Source organism: Carcharhinus amblyrhynchos, chromosome 21, assembly GCF_965287045.1.
Source record: "Carcharhinus amblyrhynchos chromosome 21, sCarAmb.v2.hapA, whole genome shotgun sequence".
NCBI lineage: Eukaryota > Metazoa > Chordata > Chondrichthyes > Carcharhiniformes > Carcharhinidae > Carcharhinus > Carcharhinus amblyrhynchos.
In genome coordinates, this window is record NC_137344.1 from 4,849,696 (window position 1) to 4,869,206 (window position 19,511).

Sequence of the window (19,511 nt, forward strand, 5' to 3'; positions counted from 1 at the left end):
CAAGGCTGAAAGATATGCCTCTGAAACATGGGTTAGCATAAACCTTCTTCCATGATTTAAATAAGTACCAAGCGGTTTCCCAAGTAGGCAGACTAAAAGTGACACAGATAATTCACTTGATCACAGTGCAAAACGGAGTACATCAGAAACTGGATCGCCACATGAGGAAAGCAGTGTCCCAGAGGATACAGACAGAGTAGGTTAGGGAGAAATGCTTCCCTGAAGTGAAGGAAAACATCACTTGTGAAAACCACGAGGGAAATAACAGGTATATTCTGTGCAAAATTGCCCACCGAGAAACCAGATGGTCACATTCAAAATTTAAATATAATTAAACTCAACAATTCAACTTTAGAATATGAATATGAATGGATATAAAACCACTTCAGTCACCTTAAAATTAGTGTTACCAAGGCATATTGAACACAAGTATCTATCCCATCCTTTGTGGAAACAGCTATCAAAGGATTAAGGCATGGATGGAGAGAAATGTTTTGAATGTATTCAAGAGGAATTGCTCATTCTGTATGTGGATGGCCCAACTTGACCTCCTTTTGGAAAATAAGGAAGGGCAGGTATCAGTAGTATTAGTGAGGGATCACTTTGGGACCAGTGACCATAATTTGTTTAGTTTTAAGATAGCTATGGAGAATGATAGGTCTGGCCCAGAAGTTAAAATTCTAAATTTGAGCAAGGCCAATCTGATGGTATTAGACAGGAACTTTCAAAAGGTGATTGGGTGGTGAGTGTCTGGAATGAAATGCCATAGGTAGTAGTAGAGGAGGGTACAATTTTGTCTTTTAAAATGCATTTAGGCAGTTACATGGGTAAGATTAGTATAGAGGGATATGGGCTAAATGTGGGCAATTGGGACTAGCTTAATGGTAAAAATTGTGCGGCATGAACAAGTTGGGCCGAAAGCCTTGTTTCCATGCTGTAAACCTCTATGACTCTATAAAGCTGAAAGTAAATTAGAACTGTTGTGTTTTCTCCTCAGTATCTTAATAGAAGATTTGGGCAATTAGTGAGATACCAAGTTGTTTGTTGCTTCTTGATGTACATGGTAAGTTCAAAAGTAAACTTAAATACTTTTCACATTACTTGTGATTGTCATAATAGATATTTTGAGTTCCCTTACAATTTTGTGTTATGATGAGGAAGAGATTTCCAAGCTACATTGACCATTTCTTTGGTTGCTGTGGATTTTAAGACAGAAACTAGAGTTGGGAGTGAAGTGCAGCTACTCAGAGTGGCAGAGAGTGAAAAGCACAAGGACAGTGCTGGGAACACTACTGTTCACAACCTACATTAAGGTTCAGACTGCAGAACCAAAAACACAATTTCTAAATTTGTGGACGACTCCATATTGGGGGTGGGTGTGAGAGGTTGCAGTGGTAGGCAACGCTGAGGCATAATTTAACAAATTACAGGAGGACATTAATACACTTTCAGTTTGGGAAATAATTGGCAAATATCTTCAACATGGAAAGATGTGAGGTAGTACATTTTGGTAGGCAGAATAGAATAGTTATGTATTACTTGGAAGGTGTGAGTCCAGATACATTGGGATCTTGCAGGTCAAATATGCCATTGATTGTTGTGCCACAGGTTTGCAGGAGCATTAAACAAGCAAATCCAGCACTAGGGTTTATTTCTCAGGAGCTAGAACTGAAAAATTGGGAAGCTGTGCTAAACCTGTTTTGAACCTTGATTGGTTGAGAGAACCTTGAGAGTACTGCATGCAGTTGTGACCGCCATTTTTGTTTCAGTGCCCTCTCCATAGATTGTCATGTTGCTGTGGTGGAAAACTTGTGCACCCTGATCCCTTGAACGATGGTGGTGCCATCTGCTAGGGCTGTGTGCAGTAGGATCTTGGATGCACTGCCAGAATTTCTCATATGCATAAATAAAAGACTTGTGATGCTTCACCTACAGTTCAGCTATAATCAAGATGCTGCCATGATCAGCACCTTCATTCTGATCCTAAGTTTGTACAATCCTTGATGAAGCCCTCACTGTCATCCCAAAATAAGAAAAGATCATCCTTCTGGGGACGTGGTCTTTATTGCCATAAAAATCCAAGAAAATTGTTGAGAACAACAACTGTTCAAATCATTTGCCTCAGTAAATTCTAAAATTCTGTGGATTCTGCTCCAAAGATTTGGATGTTCAAGAAACTTCTTCACAATCCTGCCAATGTTCTATAATGGAATGACTTTCAAAATCCAGATAGTGTCCAGTCCATCAAAACTGATTTTCAAATAATGTTGGGTGAGACCCTCAGTATTACTCATCATCAACATGACATTTGCTTTTCACTTCATCAAAAATCAACTGCCCTGTTTTCAGTAATAAATACCATCTAGATAGAAAACTCTCTAACCCCAGTTGTCTTGGTGCCAAAACTAAACTGACTACCATAGATGTACCGTGTCATCTAGATTTAGAGGTTGCACTGTTTGTAGTGTCTTTGCCCACTCTGAGTACCAGATTTTCAAGCCACTCTTGATCTCTTTCAATTCTGCTTACAAGAGATGAGGCATTCCATGAATGTTGCCAAAATATAACTCAAACCAATGTACACCTTATCAGTCAAAAATTCTACCTCCCATTTATGTTGAATTTGACAATGAAATAAGGAATTTACTAATGGATATGGATAGGTTAAGTGATTGAAAGAAAATTTGTCAGATTGAATTTAATGTGGATAATGTGGATAACCAAAAGGTTATCCATTTTGGTAGGAAAATGCAAAGACAAATTATTATCTAAATGAAGAAGAGAAACTTTGGGGTGCTTCAGTGCAGAGGGATCTGGGTATCCTTGTGCGTAAGTTGCAGAAAATTGATATGTGGGTACAGCAGGTAATAAGGAAGGCAAATGAAATCTTGGCATTTAATGTGAAAGGAATAGAATGTAAAAGTAGTGAAGCGTTGCTATTGTATAAAGAACTAGTGAGACTGCACTTTGAATATTCTAAGTAGTTTTGGTCCCCTTACTTGAGGAGAGATGTAGTTGCATTGGGGGTGGTTCAGCAGAGATTCAGTGAATTGACTTCAGGGTTGAGGTGTTTGTCTTATGAAGAGAGAATGGGCTGTTTAGCCCATACTCTCTTGAGTTTAGAAGAATGAGGTCTAACTTAGGTGTACAAGGTGATAAGAAGAATTGCCAAACTAGATGCGGAAAGGATGTTTCCTCTTGTAGAGCAATGTGGAACAAGAGATCATAGTTTAGGATATGACGGCAGATTTACAAAAGAGATGAGGAGAATTTCTCAAAGGTTCATGAGTCTGTGGAATTCACCATCATAGAGTGTGGTGGATGTGTGTAAATTTAAGGAAGAGGGAGATTGATTTTTAATGATTTGAAGGGCTAGATGAATGGGCAGGTATGTGGACTTGAGGCTGAGATGAGATCAGCCGTGATCGTATTAAATGGTGGAGCAGCCTCAAGGGGCTGAATTGCCAACTCCTGCTCCTAGTTCTTATGATTCTTGTGAAGGAGATACTCTGGAAGAAATTGAGCACTTCCCATACTTTGTCATCCATCTTTCTCAAAAGGCCACTATTGACAGACTCAACATCGAATCAGCTGGGCCAAGTCAGGCCTCCACAAATTATGGCAGAGAGTATTTGAGAATAGGCACCTCTCCGAGTCAACAGAAGTTCTAGCATACGGAATGGTTGTCATCATCACACTCCTGACTGTACTGCAGTCAGACCTGTGTATCAGTAACACAAAAGAACAATAGATTAATTCCATCAGCAATACCTTCACTGAATCCTCCAAATTCAATGGGAGGACTGTGGAACAAATAGTGGTGTCTTTTTCAAAGTCAGCTCCGTAAGCATTCAAGGCAAACCCTTTGAAAAATTTATTTTGATGGACTGCACACTCTCTGGGTGCCTGAAAGCTTCTGTTCCAACAAGTCCTGTTTTCTCAACCCTTAGATGGGTCAATGATTCAGTGCAGGACGAAGAAAGCGCTTCAAAGATACTTTGAAGTTCTCCTTGGGGTGTGGCAGCATTGATACTAATGACTGAGAAGAGTTTACTACAGGTCGTTCGAAATGTTGACAGTTTTCCATCCAACCTCATCAAGACTCAATCACAGTATCTTAATGATGAGGCAGAATAGCACCAGAGAAGGAAAAATTGAGAAAGCAAATCCTACCACCTGGATCCCACTATATCCTGCCTATATATATATATATATATATATATCACTTTGGTAGGAGCAACAGATGTGTCGAGTATAGGGCTAACGGGAGGACTTTGAATAGTGTGGATGAACAGAGGGATCTAGGTGTGTGTGTACATAGATCCCTGAAAGTTGGGAATCAAGTAGATAAGGTTGTCAAGAAGGCGTACGGTGTCTTGGCGTTTATTGGTAGGGGGATTGAATTTAGGAGTCGCAGTGTAATGTTGCAACTGTACACTACTCTAGTGCGGCCGCACTTGGAGTACTGTGTGCAGTTCTGGTCCCCGCATTACAAGAAGGATGTGGAGGCGTTGGAGAGGGTGCAGAGGAGGTTTACTAGGATGTTGCCTGGTATGGTGGGGAGGTCCTATGAGGAGAGACTGAGGGATCTAGGGTTGTTTTCGTTGGGAAGAAGGCGGCTAAGAGGGGATCTTATTGAAACATATAAGATGATTAGAGGTTTAGATAGGGTGGATAGTGATAGCCTTTTTCCTCGGATGGAGAAAGCTAGCACGAGGGGGCATGACTTTAAATTAAGGGGGGGTAGCTACAGGACGGATGTCAGGGGTAGGTTCTTTACCCAGCGGGTGGTGAGGGATTGGAATGCCCTGCCTGCTGCAGTTGTAGATGCGTCTAGTTTGGGGGCGTTTAAGAGATCTCTGGATAGGTTTATGGACGAAAAGGGATTGGTATAGGCTAGTGGGTCATTGTTTTTGTAACTGGTCGGCGCAACATCGTGGGCCGAAGGGCCTGTTCTGCGCTGTAATGTTCTATGTTCTATGTTCTATGTTCTATGTTCTATGTGGCCAAAAAACTGTGCGTTCAGAATCAGTCTCTTGAGTCACAAGGAGACATGTGGCAAAAATCTGCGATGGACTGGGAAACGTTACCAAAAGAAAAGACAGTGGACAGGCAATGGCAGGCACGAAAAGAACTTGAGTTTATTTCTGTTTGGTGCAAGAGTTGTAAGGTAATTGTGGCCAAACCATGGCTTCCAAGGGAAACTAGAGATAGTATCAGATTCAAGGAAAAAGCTTACAAATTGACAAGAGAAAGCAAAAGGCCTGAGGATTGGGAGCAGTTTAAAATTCAGCAAAGGAGGACCAAGGGATTGATTAAGAAGGGAAAATAGAGTATGAAAGTAAGCTAGCAGGGAACATAAAAACTGATTATAAATGTTTCTCTAGATATGTAAAGAGAAAAAGATTGACAAAAACAAATGTAGCCTCTTAGAGCCAGAAATGGGAGAATTCATAATGGAGAATTTAGAAATGGCTGAGGGATTAAATTTGCACTTTTCTTTAATCTTCACAAAAGAAGAAATGAATAGTGTACCAGAAGTGCTGGGAGAAACATATTTTGGTGAGGGCTGAAGGAAATCAGCATGAGTAGATAAATGGTTTTAGGAAAATTGATGGGATTGAAGGTCCTGATAAACTTCATCCCAGTATACTTAAGGAAGTGGCCCTGGAAATAGTAGATCCATGGGTGGTTATTTTCCAAAATTCTTTGGACCCTGGAATAGTTCCTACAGATTGGAGGGTTGCTAATGTAAGCCCGCTATTCAAAAAAGGAAGTAGAGAGAAAACAGGAAATGATAGACCAGTGAGCCTAACATCGATACTGGGGAAGTTGCTGGAATCTATAATCAAGGATTTCAGTGGTATAATCAGACAAAGTCAACATGGATTTACAAAAGGGAAGTCACGCTTGACGAATCTATTGGAATTATTTGAGGATGTAACTGGTAGAGTTGACTGAGGGGAACCAGTGGATATGGTTTATTTAGACTGTCAAAAGGCTTTCGACAAGATCTCATAGCAGACTGCTATGTAAAATTAAAGCACATGGGATTGCAAGTAATAGCCTGAAGTGGTTAAAAAGGTGGTTAGCAAATTGGAAGCAAAGAGTTAGCATAAATGGGCCTTTTTCTGATTGGCAGTCAGTAATTAGTGGAGTTCCACAGGGATCTATGCGAGGACCCAACTGTTCACATTATGTATTAATGATTACAAATGGAAGTGGCTGCAAGTTCACAACAATTACTCACTGTTATGACATACACAGGTTTGTTTTGATACCAGAGACTGCCATTTGAGATAACATCTGCACCTGCTCTATTCCAGAGATGATGTGGATATGCCGGCGTTGGACTGGGGTAAACACAGTAAAAAGTCTGACAACACCAGGTTTAAGTCCTGTTGGACGTAAATCGGTTGGACTTAAACCTGGTGTTGTAAATTTTTTACTATTCCAGAGATCCATTGATCAAATTCTGAATGGGCTAAGTGATGTACAATGTTATCTAGATATCCTTATCACATGTTCAAGTGAACAAGACCTTGGAAGCTAAATTGGTATGTCTGCAAAATCATAGCCCGCAATTCTCCTGAACTGAGACTAAGAGCCCCCGCCAACAGGAAACCTGGGAGTTTCCCACTCATGTTAGCAGCATCTATCAGGTGGGATTCTCTGGTCAGGTAGTGGCCAATTTATTCATATTGGCTAACCTGCCACACTTGGAGATAGCCCCTCTCCCACAAAGACATACCAACCAGGGGAGCACTCACCAAAGTGGGGAATCCAATCCCCTACAAATAAGAGGTTATCTGCACTCCCCCCCACGCACCCCCCCCCACCCACACCCCCCCCCCCCACACACACACCCCCACACACACCCCCCCCCACACACACCCCCCCCCCCCCCACACACACATTCCTCCCCCCCCCCCCACACACACACACACACACACACAACACATCACTCAGGCATGAGTGTATCCAGAGCCTCTTCCCACTCAGGCCCTCTCCCCATCTCAGATTCCCATTCAGGCCCCTTTCTTGTCAGACCCCCACTCAGGCCCCCTTCTCCCCTCAGACATCCTACTCAGATCTTCAAACTCCCCACTCAGGCCTCTTGCCCCCTCAAGTTCACACTCAGGCCTCTCTTCACTGGGTTTGGAGGAAGGATCAATTCCAACTCCAGTGAAGTTTCTGTATTCTCCATTGAGGAAAATGTTTCCCTGGATGCTACCGAATAGAAGAGCATTGACCCCACTGTGACCCACATCATCTACTGCACATCATGCAGATTTCTGTGATGTTCATTGGAAATCCTTCTTTCAACATTTGTATCAGTGAGATTTGAATCTTTAGCCACAATTCTGACTTTCTCATGCTGTATCACTCATCTGGTGCCATGTTCTGTGTGAGCTGGTGCATGGGACAGAGAAGTCACATGATGAAAATAGTGAAAAATTAAAGGAATAGAATTGCCAGCGATACATCGAGTTGGAAGATTATCACCATCATTATCACCTTCTGCAAAATATGTCGTCAGGAAGTTCCTTGGAGCTGTTTCTGCTTTGCAACTGTAACTTCTGACAAAAATTCAATAGAAACACCATTTAAGGGTGGCATTGTAGCACAGTGGTTGGCACTGGTGCCTCACAGCGCCGGGGACCCAGGTTCAAATCAGGCCTTGGGTCACTGACTGTTGGAGTCTGCACATTCTCCCCGTGTTTGCATGGGTTTTCTCTGAGTGTTCCGGTTTCCTCCCAAAGTCCAAAGATGTGCAGGTTATACAATTGCAACATGGCTTGCCAATTTTTATATCCTTTGCCATGACTGATGAAGGTAAGCAAGTTATATGCCTTCTTTCAGGGAACTGTGGACCAGTATGCCTAGATCATGGTGTATATTAATGCTTCTAAGGGTTCTGCCATTTAATGTATACTTCCCTTCTGCATTAGACCTTCCAAAATGCATCACCTCACATTTGTCTGGACTAAATTTCATCAGCCATTTCTGCACCTAATTTCCAGCCTATCAACCTCCTGTTGTATCCTCTGGCCATGCCAATTCCATCTTGGTGTCAGGGCGACTAGCAGGATAAATACACAGGGTTAAAGGATAGGGCTTGGGTGGGATTGTTGTTGGTGCAGGCTCAATGGGCCAAAAGGCTTCCTTCTGCATTCTAGAGATTCTATGATTCTAAGAATGCAAATAGGATTTCTGCTGATTTACAAAGTTACAGCAGAAGAGGCTTAGAAGAAGGTCCTGGCGATAGAGGACCATTAGATAATGTAAAACAGCATGGCTTTGTGCAGGAGAGGTTGCTTTTCAAAAACTTGATTGAGCTTTTTAAAGAACTGACCAAAATGATTGATGAGGATAGTGTGGTGGATGTTGTCTAAATGGACTTTAGTAAGGCTTTTGATAAGGTCCTTCATAGCAGGCTGATATCGAAGGTGAAGTCACATGGGATCCATGGTGAGCTGGTAAGATGGGTACAGAACTTGTTTGATCATAGAAGACAGAGAATAGCGGCGGAAGGATGTTTTTCTGACTGGAGATCTGAAACCAGTGGTGTTTGTAATATATAAATGATTTAGAGGAGAATGTAGGTGTCTGATTAGTAAGTTTGTGCATGACACAAAGATTGGAGGAGTTGTGGATAGTGAGGAGATCGCCAGAGGATACAGCAGGATATTGATAGGCTGGAAATTTAGGCGGAGAAATGGCAGATGGAATTTAATGCGAGGTGATACATTTTGGAAGGTCTAATGCAGAGGGAAGAATGCATTAAATGGCAGAACCCTTAGAAGCATTAATGTACAATGCGATCTACATGTACAGATCCACCGTTCCCTAAAAGAAGGCATATGGCATGCTTGCCTTCGTTAGTCAAAGCTTAGGGTATAAAAATTGGCAAGTTATGTTGCAACTGTATAGAACTTTAGGTAAGCCACCTTTGGAATATTTATTGCAGTTCTGGTCGCCACACTACCAGAAGGGTATGAAAGCTTTGGAGAAGGTACAGAAAAGGTTTACCAGGATGGCATGGTGGCACAGTGGTTAGCACTGCTGCCTCACAACGCCAGGGACCGAGGTTCAATTCTGACTTGGGTCACTGTCTGTGTGGAGTTTGCACTTTATCCCCGTGTCTCTGTGGGTTTTCTCCAGATGTTCTGGTTTCCTCCCACAGCCTGAAAGACGTGCTGGTTAGGTGCATTGACCATGCTAAATTCTCCCTCAAAGTGTACCTGAACAGGTGCCAGAGTGTGGCGTCTAGGGGATTTTCACAGTAACTTCAATGCAGTGTTAATGTAAGTCTACTTGTGATACTAATAAATAAATAAAAACAAATGTTGCCTGGTTTGGATGGTATGTTGAGGAGAGATGGGACAAACCTGGCTGATTTTCACTTAAATATTGAAGGCTGAGGGGTAACCTGATAGAAGTTCTTAAAATTATGAGAGGTGTGGATAGAATAGACTGTCGGAATCCTTTTCCCAGGGTAGAAATGTTAATTATTGGGGAACATAGGTGTAAGGTAAAGGGGAAGGAAGTCTAAAGGAGATGTGAGAAGCAATTTTTTTTACACAGAGGGTGGTAAGTGTCTGGCATGCGCTGCCATAGGAGGTGGTAGAAGCAGATACAATAGCAATGTTTAAGAGGCATCCTGATAGATACGTGAATAGTCAGGGAATAAAAGGATATGGATGTGTAGAGGCAAAAGGTTTGGTTTAGAAAGGCATCATGTGTCAGCACAGGCTTGGTGGCCTGAAGGGCCTGTTCCTGTGCTTGTTTCTGTTGTTTGTTCTGAAACCTCCCTTTCAGAGCATTTTCTAATTAGTGTGCACCTCCCAAATTTTCTGACATTCTCCATCATGGGATCCACATAATAATTCCCCCAATTAAAACAACAGATAACATCTGCATGAAAACAGCTGACTTGGCGCTGTCACATTAAGTGTCCCCTGCTAATGTCACAAATAATTCCTGCGCTTTTGTAAGAGTGAGCACATGAGACAATGGATTCTTATCAGACTTTTAATTCTAAGATAACTGCTAATCTCAAGTGGGTGAAATAGCTATTCATTTCGTGATTAATTCTACTGAGGATCAGAATGACAGCTTTCAGCATAAATAATTTACTTCAAATTATAGTTAATATGACTTCTTGTTACTTTGCAGCTTTTTTATCTTGGTATCGTGACTTACGCACCCTCATTAGCATTAAGTCAAGGTAAGTTGTATATTTTATTATTATGAAACTTGTTTTTATTCAGTAGCCATCGCAGTTATGAATATATTTTGTATTGAATCAAATCTAAAAATGATGGGTATTTACGTTGAATCACACTGACATAACTTGCATATTAATAAACCTTTTTAAATAACTACAGAATCAACAGTTTGTCTCTTTCTACTCAAGGGCGTTACAAAGGAAAGGTAGAGAATTAACAAGTTCCCCTTTTCTAATTATAGTCTCCAGGACCATGGAGATTAAGCATTTGCTGCATTGACCCAGCAGTGGCTGCAGTTTGCGTTTTAAAAATGTGTCCCCATCTGTGTACCAACCACACAGGTAGAAAGATGAAAAAGACTCTGCACAGAGTTTGAGGAGCTGGGCACTAAATGAAACAACAGACCTTCCAAGGTTATAATTTCTAGTTTATTAACTGAGCCGTATTTAAATTGGCATAAGGTACATAAAATTTAGAGAGGTGAACATGTGGCTCAAAGAGCATGGGAGATGTGGGTTTTGGTTCATGGAGCACTGGCATCAGTACTGGGGAAGGTGGGAGCTGTACTGTTGGGATGGCCTAGATTTGAACTGCACTGAGACCAATGTTCTTGCAAGCAGCATCAGTATAGAAGTAGAGAAGGCTTTAAATTAGATAGAGGAGGAGTGGTTCTAGAGATGGAATATGAAGGCTTACTAAGCAAAAGGATTGCAAGGTAGATAATTAGGTAATGATCCCTAGAGTGTGACAGGAAGGGACAAAGCGTATAAATGTAAAAAAAAGCTGCAAATAGGATCAAAGGGGGAAATATGCTAAAAAGGAAGTTGAAGGAGGGCCACTCATGAGGCCTGCTCACTGGCTTAGGTTGCCCATCATTGCTTTACATGGATGAAGCCTTCATCTTCTGTTTGGACCTGCTGTCAGTTTGCACCTTAGGAGCAAAGCCTTTTGGGAACTGGGGTTGACTGTTCTTTTGTTTCTGTCGCCTTGAGTGATGACTGCCTGAAACTGCTGGGGATATGCCTTGGAGAAACTGTGGCATGCACCAAAAATTGGAAACAGTTTATAATTATGATGAAAAAGAAACTGGGCTCGTGGGAGAGAAGCTCCATTTCCATTGCCAGTAAGAACCTAGTCAATGTTTTTCATTGCGATGATTGTAAGGCTGCGGTTGTCACATGCATTGGAGATCAAGTCCATTCTATGTTGCATGTCCTGCACTGATCCAGCAACAAGTGCACAACGCATTGGGAAGCAGGAAATTGTGAAGTATTGGGCCAGTGGACTGACGAATAGCAGATGGAGTTTAATTTAGATAAATGCGAGGTGATGCATTTTAGTAGATTGAGCCAGGGCAGGACTTACTCAGTTAATGGTAGGGCTTTGGGAGAGTTACAGAACAAAGAGATCTAGGGTATGTGTTCATAGCTCCTTCAAAGTGGAGTCACAGGTGGACAAAGTGGTGAAGATGGCATTTGGCACGCTTGGTTTCATTGATCAGAATATTGAATACAGGAGTTGGGACATCTTATTGAAGTTGTACAAGACATTGGTAAGGCCACACTTAGAATACTGTGTGCAATTCTGGTCACCCTATTATAGAAAGGATATTATTAAACTAGAAAGAGTGCAGAAAAGATTTACTAGGATGCTACTGGGACTAGATGGATTGCGTTATAAGGAGAGGCTGAATAGACTAGGACATTTCTGTCTGGAACGTAGGAGACTGAGGGGTGACCTTTTAGAGGTCTATAAAATAATGAGGGGTATAGACAAGGTAGATAGTCAATATCTTTTCCCAAAGGTAGAGAAGTGTAAAACTAGAGGGCATAGGTTTAAGGTGAGAGGGGAGAAATACAAAAGTGTCCAGAGGGGCAATTTTTTCACACAGAGGGTGAGTATCTGGAACAATCTGCCCAAGGTAGTAGTAGAGGCAGGTACAATTTTATCTTTTAAAAAGCATTTAGACAGTTACATGGGTAAGATGGGTATAGAGGGATAAGGGCCAAATGCAGGCTATTGGGATTAGCTTAAGGGTTTAAAAAAAAAGTGGCATGGACAAGTTGGGCCGAAGGGCCTGTTTCCATGTTGTAAATCTCTATGACTCTATGCCCTTAGAAATCTTGGTTTTTGCCTGGGGTCATCTCAGAGTGAGCAATTTCAGGTCCTAGTGATATCGGATTTCGATGCCAGGATCACTATCATGGAAGACAATTTATCTATTGCCTTCCAAAGGCCTTCACTGCTGATGAAACTTTGGTCAGGTGAACAAACATGGTGTAGAAGTTCATGCCCTGCTCTTGGCATTCTTCCACTTTCACCTGAGCTGCCTTTGAAAGCATCTGAATACCAGATTATAGCACAAAGTACTAGACCCTGAGGTGTCCACCCAAGCTGGCATACTAAATATCCATACCATATTGAGATAGTCACAACTGAGTTGGGCTTCTCATGGTGAGAGAATGCCTCACACCAAATCTTCTACGGGCAACTTTAGGTCTGGGGTTTGTCCTCATGGCACTTAAAGGAAGTGCTACAGGAACGTTCTGAAGGTTTTATTTTGGAGTTTTGATTTGGCAGCTGGGGAAGCTTGCCCATGATTGCTGCTCTTGGCGCAACTAAATAAAAAAGGAGTTGGACCTTTGAAAGTAAGTTACATCAGACAAAATGAAAATGCCAGGAGGGGAATCTAGAGCTAGCAGCGCTTCCAATGTTCAGATATCTGTGGTATCTTGCCCTTTTTGCAGCAGAACCTTCCAGGTACAGATCGACGTTTGCAGTTACCTACCTACCCACCGGCCTCCTACCATGCATCCCAGATGATAGACATAGCCATCTCTACGCCAAAGGAAAAAAATGCAAGATGCTGTTGTAACCATTGTAATCAGGCAGTTGAGGTTGGGCTGTTTGAATATGAATTCCCTGATTCAGAGCCAAATTGATGGTCCAATCAGGGAGCCCCATGCTCTGTATTTAAACAGGAGTGTCAGTTCCTCTGGCACTCCAGACGTAGGCTGCAGACTGAGAGCACTCTATAGTGTTGTTGGGTCTTGTAAGTAAAGGAATTTTGGTGAAGGGACTTCCACCTCTGAGGAGTTATTACAGTGGTGACAAGGATGAGATCAATCTGAAGAAACTTGCTTACAGTCAGCCATTACACATTGACGGTAAGTCATTGCCGGGCAAACATGCCTCTGTTTAGGAAATTGGATTCTGTTGACCCTGCAGTGGAAGACTGAGCCCAATATATAGTATGGATGAAGTATTTCTTCAGAGCTAATGACATAGCCTCAGATTATTCTGCTGACTGCCCGTGGACTGGCAGCTTTCACTGTTATGTGCAGCTTAACTTTTCTGGAGGCACCGAACATGGAAATGTTCCAGGAATTGAAGGAGTTAGTAGAAGAATATTACGACTGTAAGCCATTTCTGAAGATACTGGTTTTACTTTGCATTCTGAGAGACAGGGGAGTCAATCACTAGTTTCCTGATGAGATTAAGGCGATTAGCAAATTCAGATTGACATTAAATGAGATGATCCGAGACCGATTGGTGTGCAGAATAAATAATATGACCAGACAGAAACATCTGTTGGTGGAGGTCCAGCTGGAATTCAAGCAAGCATTACAACTGGCTTTGTCTTTGTCTTCCAATGGTAGTAAATGATGACACCAGGGACTACCACTATGGGAGTGGAAGCAGATACGATAGTGACTTTTAAGGGGTGTCTGGAGAAATAAGTGAATAGGATGGGAATAGAGGGATATGGTCCCCAGAAGGATAGGGTGGTTTCAGGTCAGTCAGGCAGCATTGTCGGTACAGACTTGGAGGGCCGAAGGGCATGTTCCATGCTGTAATTTTCTTTGTTCTTGACATTAAACAATGTGCTGAAGGATGTATTAAAGCTTGGATCTTAAAAGTTCTTTGGGGAAAGGCCCTATAAGTATACCATAGTACACTGAGGGCCTGGGACCCATGTAAAACCCATCGGATTGAATATTCAACATAAAATGTATATTATAAATATAAACTATAATTTCAAGTTTGAGACATCTCAGTGTCATATGCTACATGGAATTGCATTTTCTGAAATGTCCAACTTGAACTAGTAATGTATTTTTACAATTTTTCTGAATAAAGTTATGTTTTTGAAAGAAAGGAACAATGAACTCTGTCATGAAGAGAAAGGCCCCTATAGAATGATGAAAGGAGGTTAAAGGTGAAAATATGTTTGGTGCTGGCATAAAATTGGAGGTAGCGAAAATAGTGAAGGATCATTCACCTTCATTTTTATGCTTCTCCCATCCTGTTCCTTTGCAAAGGAAGATCTAAAATAACAATTCATCACTGAATAAGTCCATGGCATCTGCAGACATTCCATAATGATCGTACTCTCAGATGCAGGTTACAGAACATTCCTTTTAACTCAAAGACCACCATTCTTGCTCTCAGAAATTCTGATCAGACCAATGGAATGGCAAGAGAGTGATGGATGGTTTTGTGGTGGGATTGGGGGAGGACTGGTAGCAGAGCATCTTTATATTGTCACATTTTTCATTATATCCTTTCTGAGCAGCCATGGTCAAGATGAAATTCAGTTCATTCTTGCAGTATTATTTCAAGATATGCATTGTTACATATGCCTTAATTTATCTTAGTTAAGTTGGTGCAGCCATTAAAATGTTAACAACACTGTACTGTGGTTTATGGATAGTTGACAGGACAATATTGCCTTTGTTCATATCCCTCCAGATTGCCTCCAACTGAGGCTTCCTATCCTCAGATCTAAATAGTCCTATTTCATCTTTTCCCTTTCAAAATCATTCTTTTCCAAGAATCTTTGTGCCGTGACCACAGCAGGCAAGCCATAATGTGGATCCACCTTCTAAAATTTTCCTCTCTTTCTTTATCTCTTTATCAATTCCAATTCCTTATGGTCATTTAAACTTCAGCAGCCTTTTAAGCACTGCAGCTAGACCAGATTTACCTCCTGTCTTATATAATTAAGCCATCTTAATTAGACATCCTCCAGGAAATTGCTGCCTGGTATTCGTGGAATCACTTAGATGGCGAACTGTCTACTTTACCAACAGGCCCCAAAAAATTAAGCATGCGTGACGCAGCAGAGCTGATACTGCAATGACAGTTCTATGCTTGTGTCAAGCAGTTGAAATGTTGAAGGGCAGCATGGTAACTGCCTGGGAGTACTGCTGCCTTACTGTGACAGGGAACCGGGTTCAATTCCAGCCTTGGCTGACCGTTCATGTGGAGTTTGTACGTTCTCCCTGTGTTGCATGGGTTTCCTGCGGGTGCTCCAGTCCCAGCTGGCATACTGGTTTCTTGGCTCCATTTCTTCAGACCATTTCTGCAGAGGCAGCATGGAGGGGCTGGCAGGGCTACTCATAGAATCCTACATTGCAAAATGAGGCCATTTGGCCCATCGAGTCTGCACTGACCACAATCCCACCCAGGCCCTATCCTCACAACTCCACACATTTACCCTAGCTAGTCCGTCTGACACTAAGGGGCAATTTAACTTGGTCAATCCACCTAACCCACATATCATGTGATGGATAGCTGACATAGCTAGTTAAAAGCCTACTGAGGCCAATTAAAGGAAGCTGACTGGGTTTTTTTGCTGCCTCCATGTTTCCACAGATAACAGAGGCCAGTTTATAATCCTGGTGATAGTGGCAGGCCAAAGAGCAGTGGTCCAGGTAGGCCCGGGTGCAGAGACAGCATCAACTCGCTCTGTGAAGAACTCCCCCATACCACCACCTCACCCTGCAACTTGCTGTGGCCTGACTGCAGGATCCATTTTTTAATTTGTTTAAAGCAACTGGAGAACCTCTGTCTCGAAACACCCTCACCTCTACTTACCATCTATTGCAACCTGCTGCTACTTACAAGCAGGAAGGCCTCAGCTTTGAGGCATTACCCACAGCCCTTATTTGGGTGTCTAGCCCATCTCTAGGCCAGTTAATGGGACACGAAAATCACAATAAATGATTATATCCTCTGAGGATTGGTTTGGGGACCCAGAAACAACCTGGCCACTGTTCTCTGACACTACTGGGAAAATCCTGCCCCCGGTCTCACAGGTTCCAGCTACACTGCTGCCGCACAGCATTTCTCCGAAAGCCCAGGAAAGCAGGAATACTGGCATGGAGAATGCCTGTTCTGGCCTTGTCACCATTTTTGCCGATGACCACATTTAGTTTGTATGTTCCTAACAGACCAATCCGGAACTCTGACATTTGGTTATTGCCAGTATATCCTATCATTGGCAGATCTGCACCAAAGTTACAGTGGGAGTATACCAGAGGAGCTGGGGATTTTTAGCCCTATATCTTATCATAAGAAACATTATCATTAAGCGTGTTTATTGCAGATAAGAAAATACTGCCAACAAAGCACAGCAATTGCTGATGACACCAAGATTGGTGGAACGGCAAATTGTGCGGAGGGTGTGGAGAGTCTGCAGAAGGATCTAGATAGGCTGGGCGAATGGGCCAGGAAATGGCAAATGGAATTTAATGTTGGCAAGTGTGAGGTGGTCCACTTTGGTAGGAAGAATGGTAGGAAGGACTATTACTTACGGGGCGAAAAACTGCAGCAGGCGACGGTGCAGAGGGACCTCGGGGTCCTTGTGCATGAGTCGCAAAAACCCAGCTTGCAGGTGCAGCAGGTGGTCAGGAAGGCGAATGGGATGCTGGCCTTCATAGCGAGGGGGATTGAATATAAAAGTAGGGAGGTCTTGCTGCAGCTGTATGGGGCATTGGTGAGGCCGCAGCTGGAGTACTGTGTGTAGTTTTGGGCGCTGCACCTGCGCAAAGATATTTTGGCCTTGGAGGGAGTGCAGAGGAGGTTTACTAGGCTGATACCGGAGTTGAGGGGGTTGAGCTATGAGGAGAGGCTGAATAAACTGGGCTTGTACTCGTTAGAGTTGAGAAGAATGAGGGGAGATCTCATTGAGACGTATAAGATGATGAATGGGATGGATAGGATAGAGATGGAAAGACTCTTCCCACTCAAAAAAGACAGTAGGACTAGGGGGCACAGCCTCAAGATAAAAGGGGGGCGGTTTAGAACGGAGTTGAGGAGGAACTTCTTCACTCAAAGGGTGGTGAATCTCTGGAATTCTCTGCCCGTTGAAGTGGTGGAGGCTGCCTCGCTAAATATTTTTAAGACGCGGGTTGATGGGTTTTTGATAAGAGAGGGGATTAAGGGTTATGGGGAGAGGGCGGGAAAGTGGAACTGAGCAGCGACAGATCAGCCATGATCTTATTGAATGGCGGGGCAGGCTCGAAGGGCTAGATGGCCTACTCCTGCTCCTATTTCTTATGTTCTTACTATGTTCTTAATTGAACATTTGTGGCACTCATGTAAAATGTTTGTGTTACTATTTTTAATTTTCCCATTGCAGCAAATACTAATCAATCAACATTTAAATAATACTAGCATTTTTCTATTTGTCTCTTTTTCAGTGACTGGAATAAACTTGTGGATTTCCATTGTAATGACAGCGCTTGTGTGTTCGTTGTACACAGCACTTGTAAGAAAATTGAATTTGAATATTTACTGAAAGTTGATAATCATGGTGTTAGGAGACAATGGTCCCAAAATTCTATAGACTGCATTCCTGCCATGATAACTCCCATTGCCATCGTTCTCTATGGATCTTGCTGAAGTATATGGGATTTGGGGCGATCCTCATCTAATTTACAAGGGGCTGAATAGCATCTGCACCATTAGGACACATCTTGGGTGTTCGTCTTACTCCAAAGACATGTTTATCTGTTTTGAGAGGAATAATGTGGAGATGCTGGCATTGGACTGGGGTGGGCACAGTAAGAAGCCTCACAACACCAGGTTAAAGTCCAACAGGTTTATTTGGTGTCACAGGCTTTCGGAGCGTTGCCCCTTCATCAGGTGAATGGAGAGGTGGGTTCACAACATGACATATATAGACAAGGACTCAATTGCAAGATAATGGTTGGAAATGGATGAAGGAAAGAATGTCCCGAGGTGTGGTATATTGACGAGACCATGCAGACTCTACAACAATGGATGAATGGACACCGTGCAACAATCAGCAGGCAGGACTGTTTCCTTCCTGTCAGGGAACACTTCTGCAGTCAAGGGCATTCAGCCTCCAATCTTCCGGTAAGTGTTCTCCAAAACGGCTTTCAAGACACACAACAACGCAGGATCGCCGAGCAGAAACTGATAGCTAAGTTCCGCACGCATGAGAATGGCCTCAACCAGGATCTTGGATTCATGTCACGCTACATGTAACCACCACCAGCTGGCCTGGGCTTGCAAAATCCTACCATCTGTCCTGGCTTAAGAAATTCAACCTCTTTAACCTGTGATTATCCCTCTCTCCACTCGCATTGTCTGTACCTGTAAAGACTTAATTACCTGTTAAGACTTGCATTCCAACCATTATCTTGTAATTGAGTCTCTGTCTATATATGCCGTGTTTGTGAACACACCTCCCCACTCATCTGATGAAGGGACTCTGAAAGCTTGTGATACCAAATGAACCTGTTGGACATCAACCTGATATTGTGAGACTTCTTACTGAGAGGAGTAGTTAGTCCTTACCTGAAAAATACAATGGCCAGAATTCTCCCAAAAAAACGAAGGGTGGGGGATTTTCTAGCTTTGTTCGCCCCAAAACCGGAAAACCTCGCCTGAGATCTATGGATCTTTGCATGGTCTGCCCCCTGCTCGCTACAATTCCTGTGGCAGGCAGGATAGAAAAATTACCCCCACGTGCCCAACAGTCAGGAAAATGGGAGCTGATATTCAAAGTGGTCCATCACATAGATCTCCTTAAAGTCATTACAATGGGAGTACACTGGGTGCCCCATGGAATTTTGAATTCACTGTTTTTACATCCTGATAGCTTCCTTTTCACCAAGAAGAACATGCAAATTTTAATTGAAAGTTTTTAATACTTATCGCTTTATGCATTATTTTACACTTGAATCAAACAAGTACAGAATAAGTTTGCCATAAAGAATAGAAGTCCTGAAGTTGGAGTCCAATAGCAAATGTTGGTTTGCCAGAGTTTATTTACTTCCGTTGTTCTCTCATAATGTTACAGTCAAAAATATTACATTAATATTTTCTATGTTTCTGTGTAACTTCTCTGTTTTTTTCTTTACCTTTGTTTTTATTTCATACCTTCTCTTTCTATGTCTCTTACATCGTAGTTTTTAATTCTCTCTTGTACAATCTAGAAATGTTGTTGGTGCACAAAGTGAGAAG

General features: G+C 42.4%; 1 protein-coding gene across 1 annotated transcript in view; it reads left to right on the forward strand.

Annotated features, from left to right (window-relative positions):
• Window positions 1-19,511, forward strand: part of LOC145356575 (sodium-coupled monocarboxylate transporter 1-like) — an 81,259-nt gene that overhangs the window by 8,759 nt on the left and 52,989 nt on the right. The window contains exons 4-6 of the mRNA XM_080209350.1: window positions 998-1,063; window positions 10,180-10,231; window positions 17,720-17,787. Of these exons, the coding sequence (XP_080065476.1) occupies window positions 998-1,063; window positions 10,180-10,231; window positions 17,720-17,787 (186 nt within the window). The remainder of the gene's footprint in view (window positions 1-997; window positions 1,064-10,179; window positions 10,232-17,719; window positions 17,788-19,511) is intronic.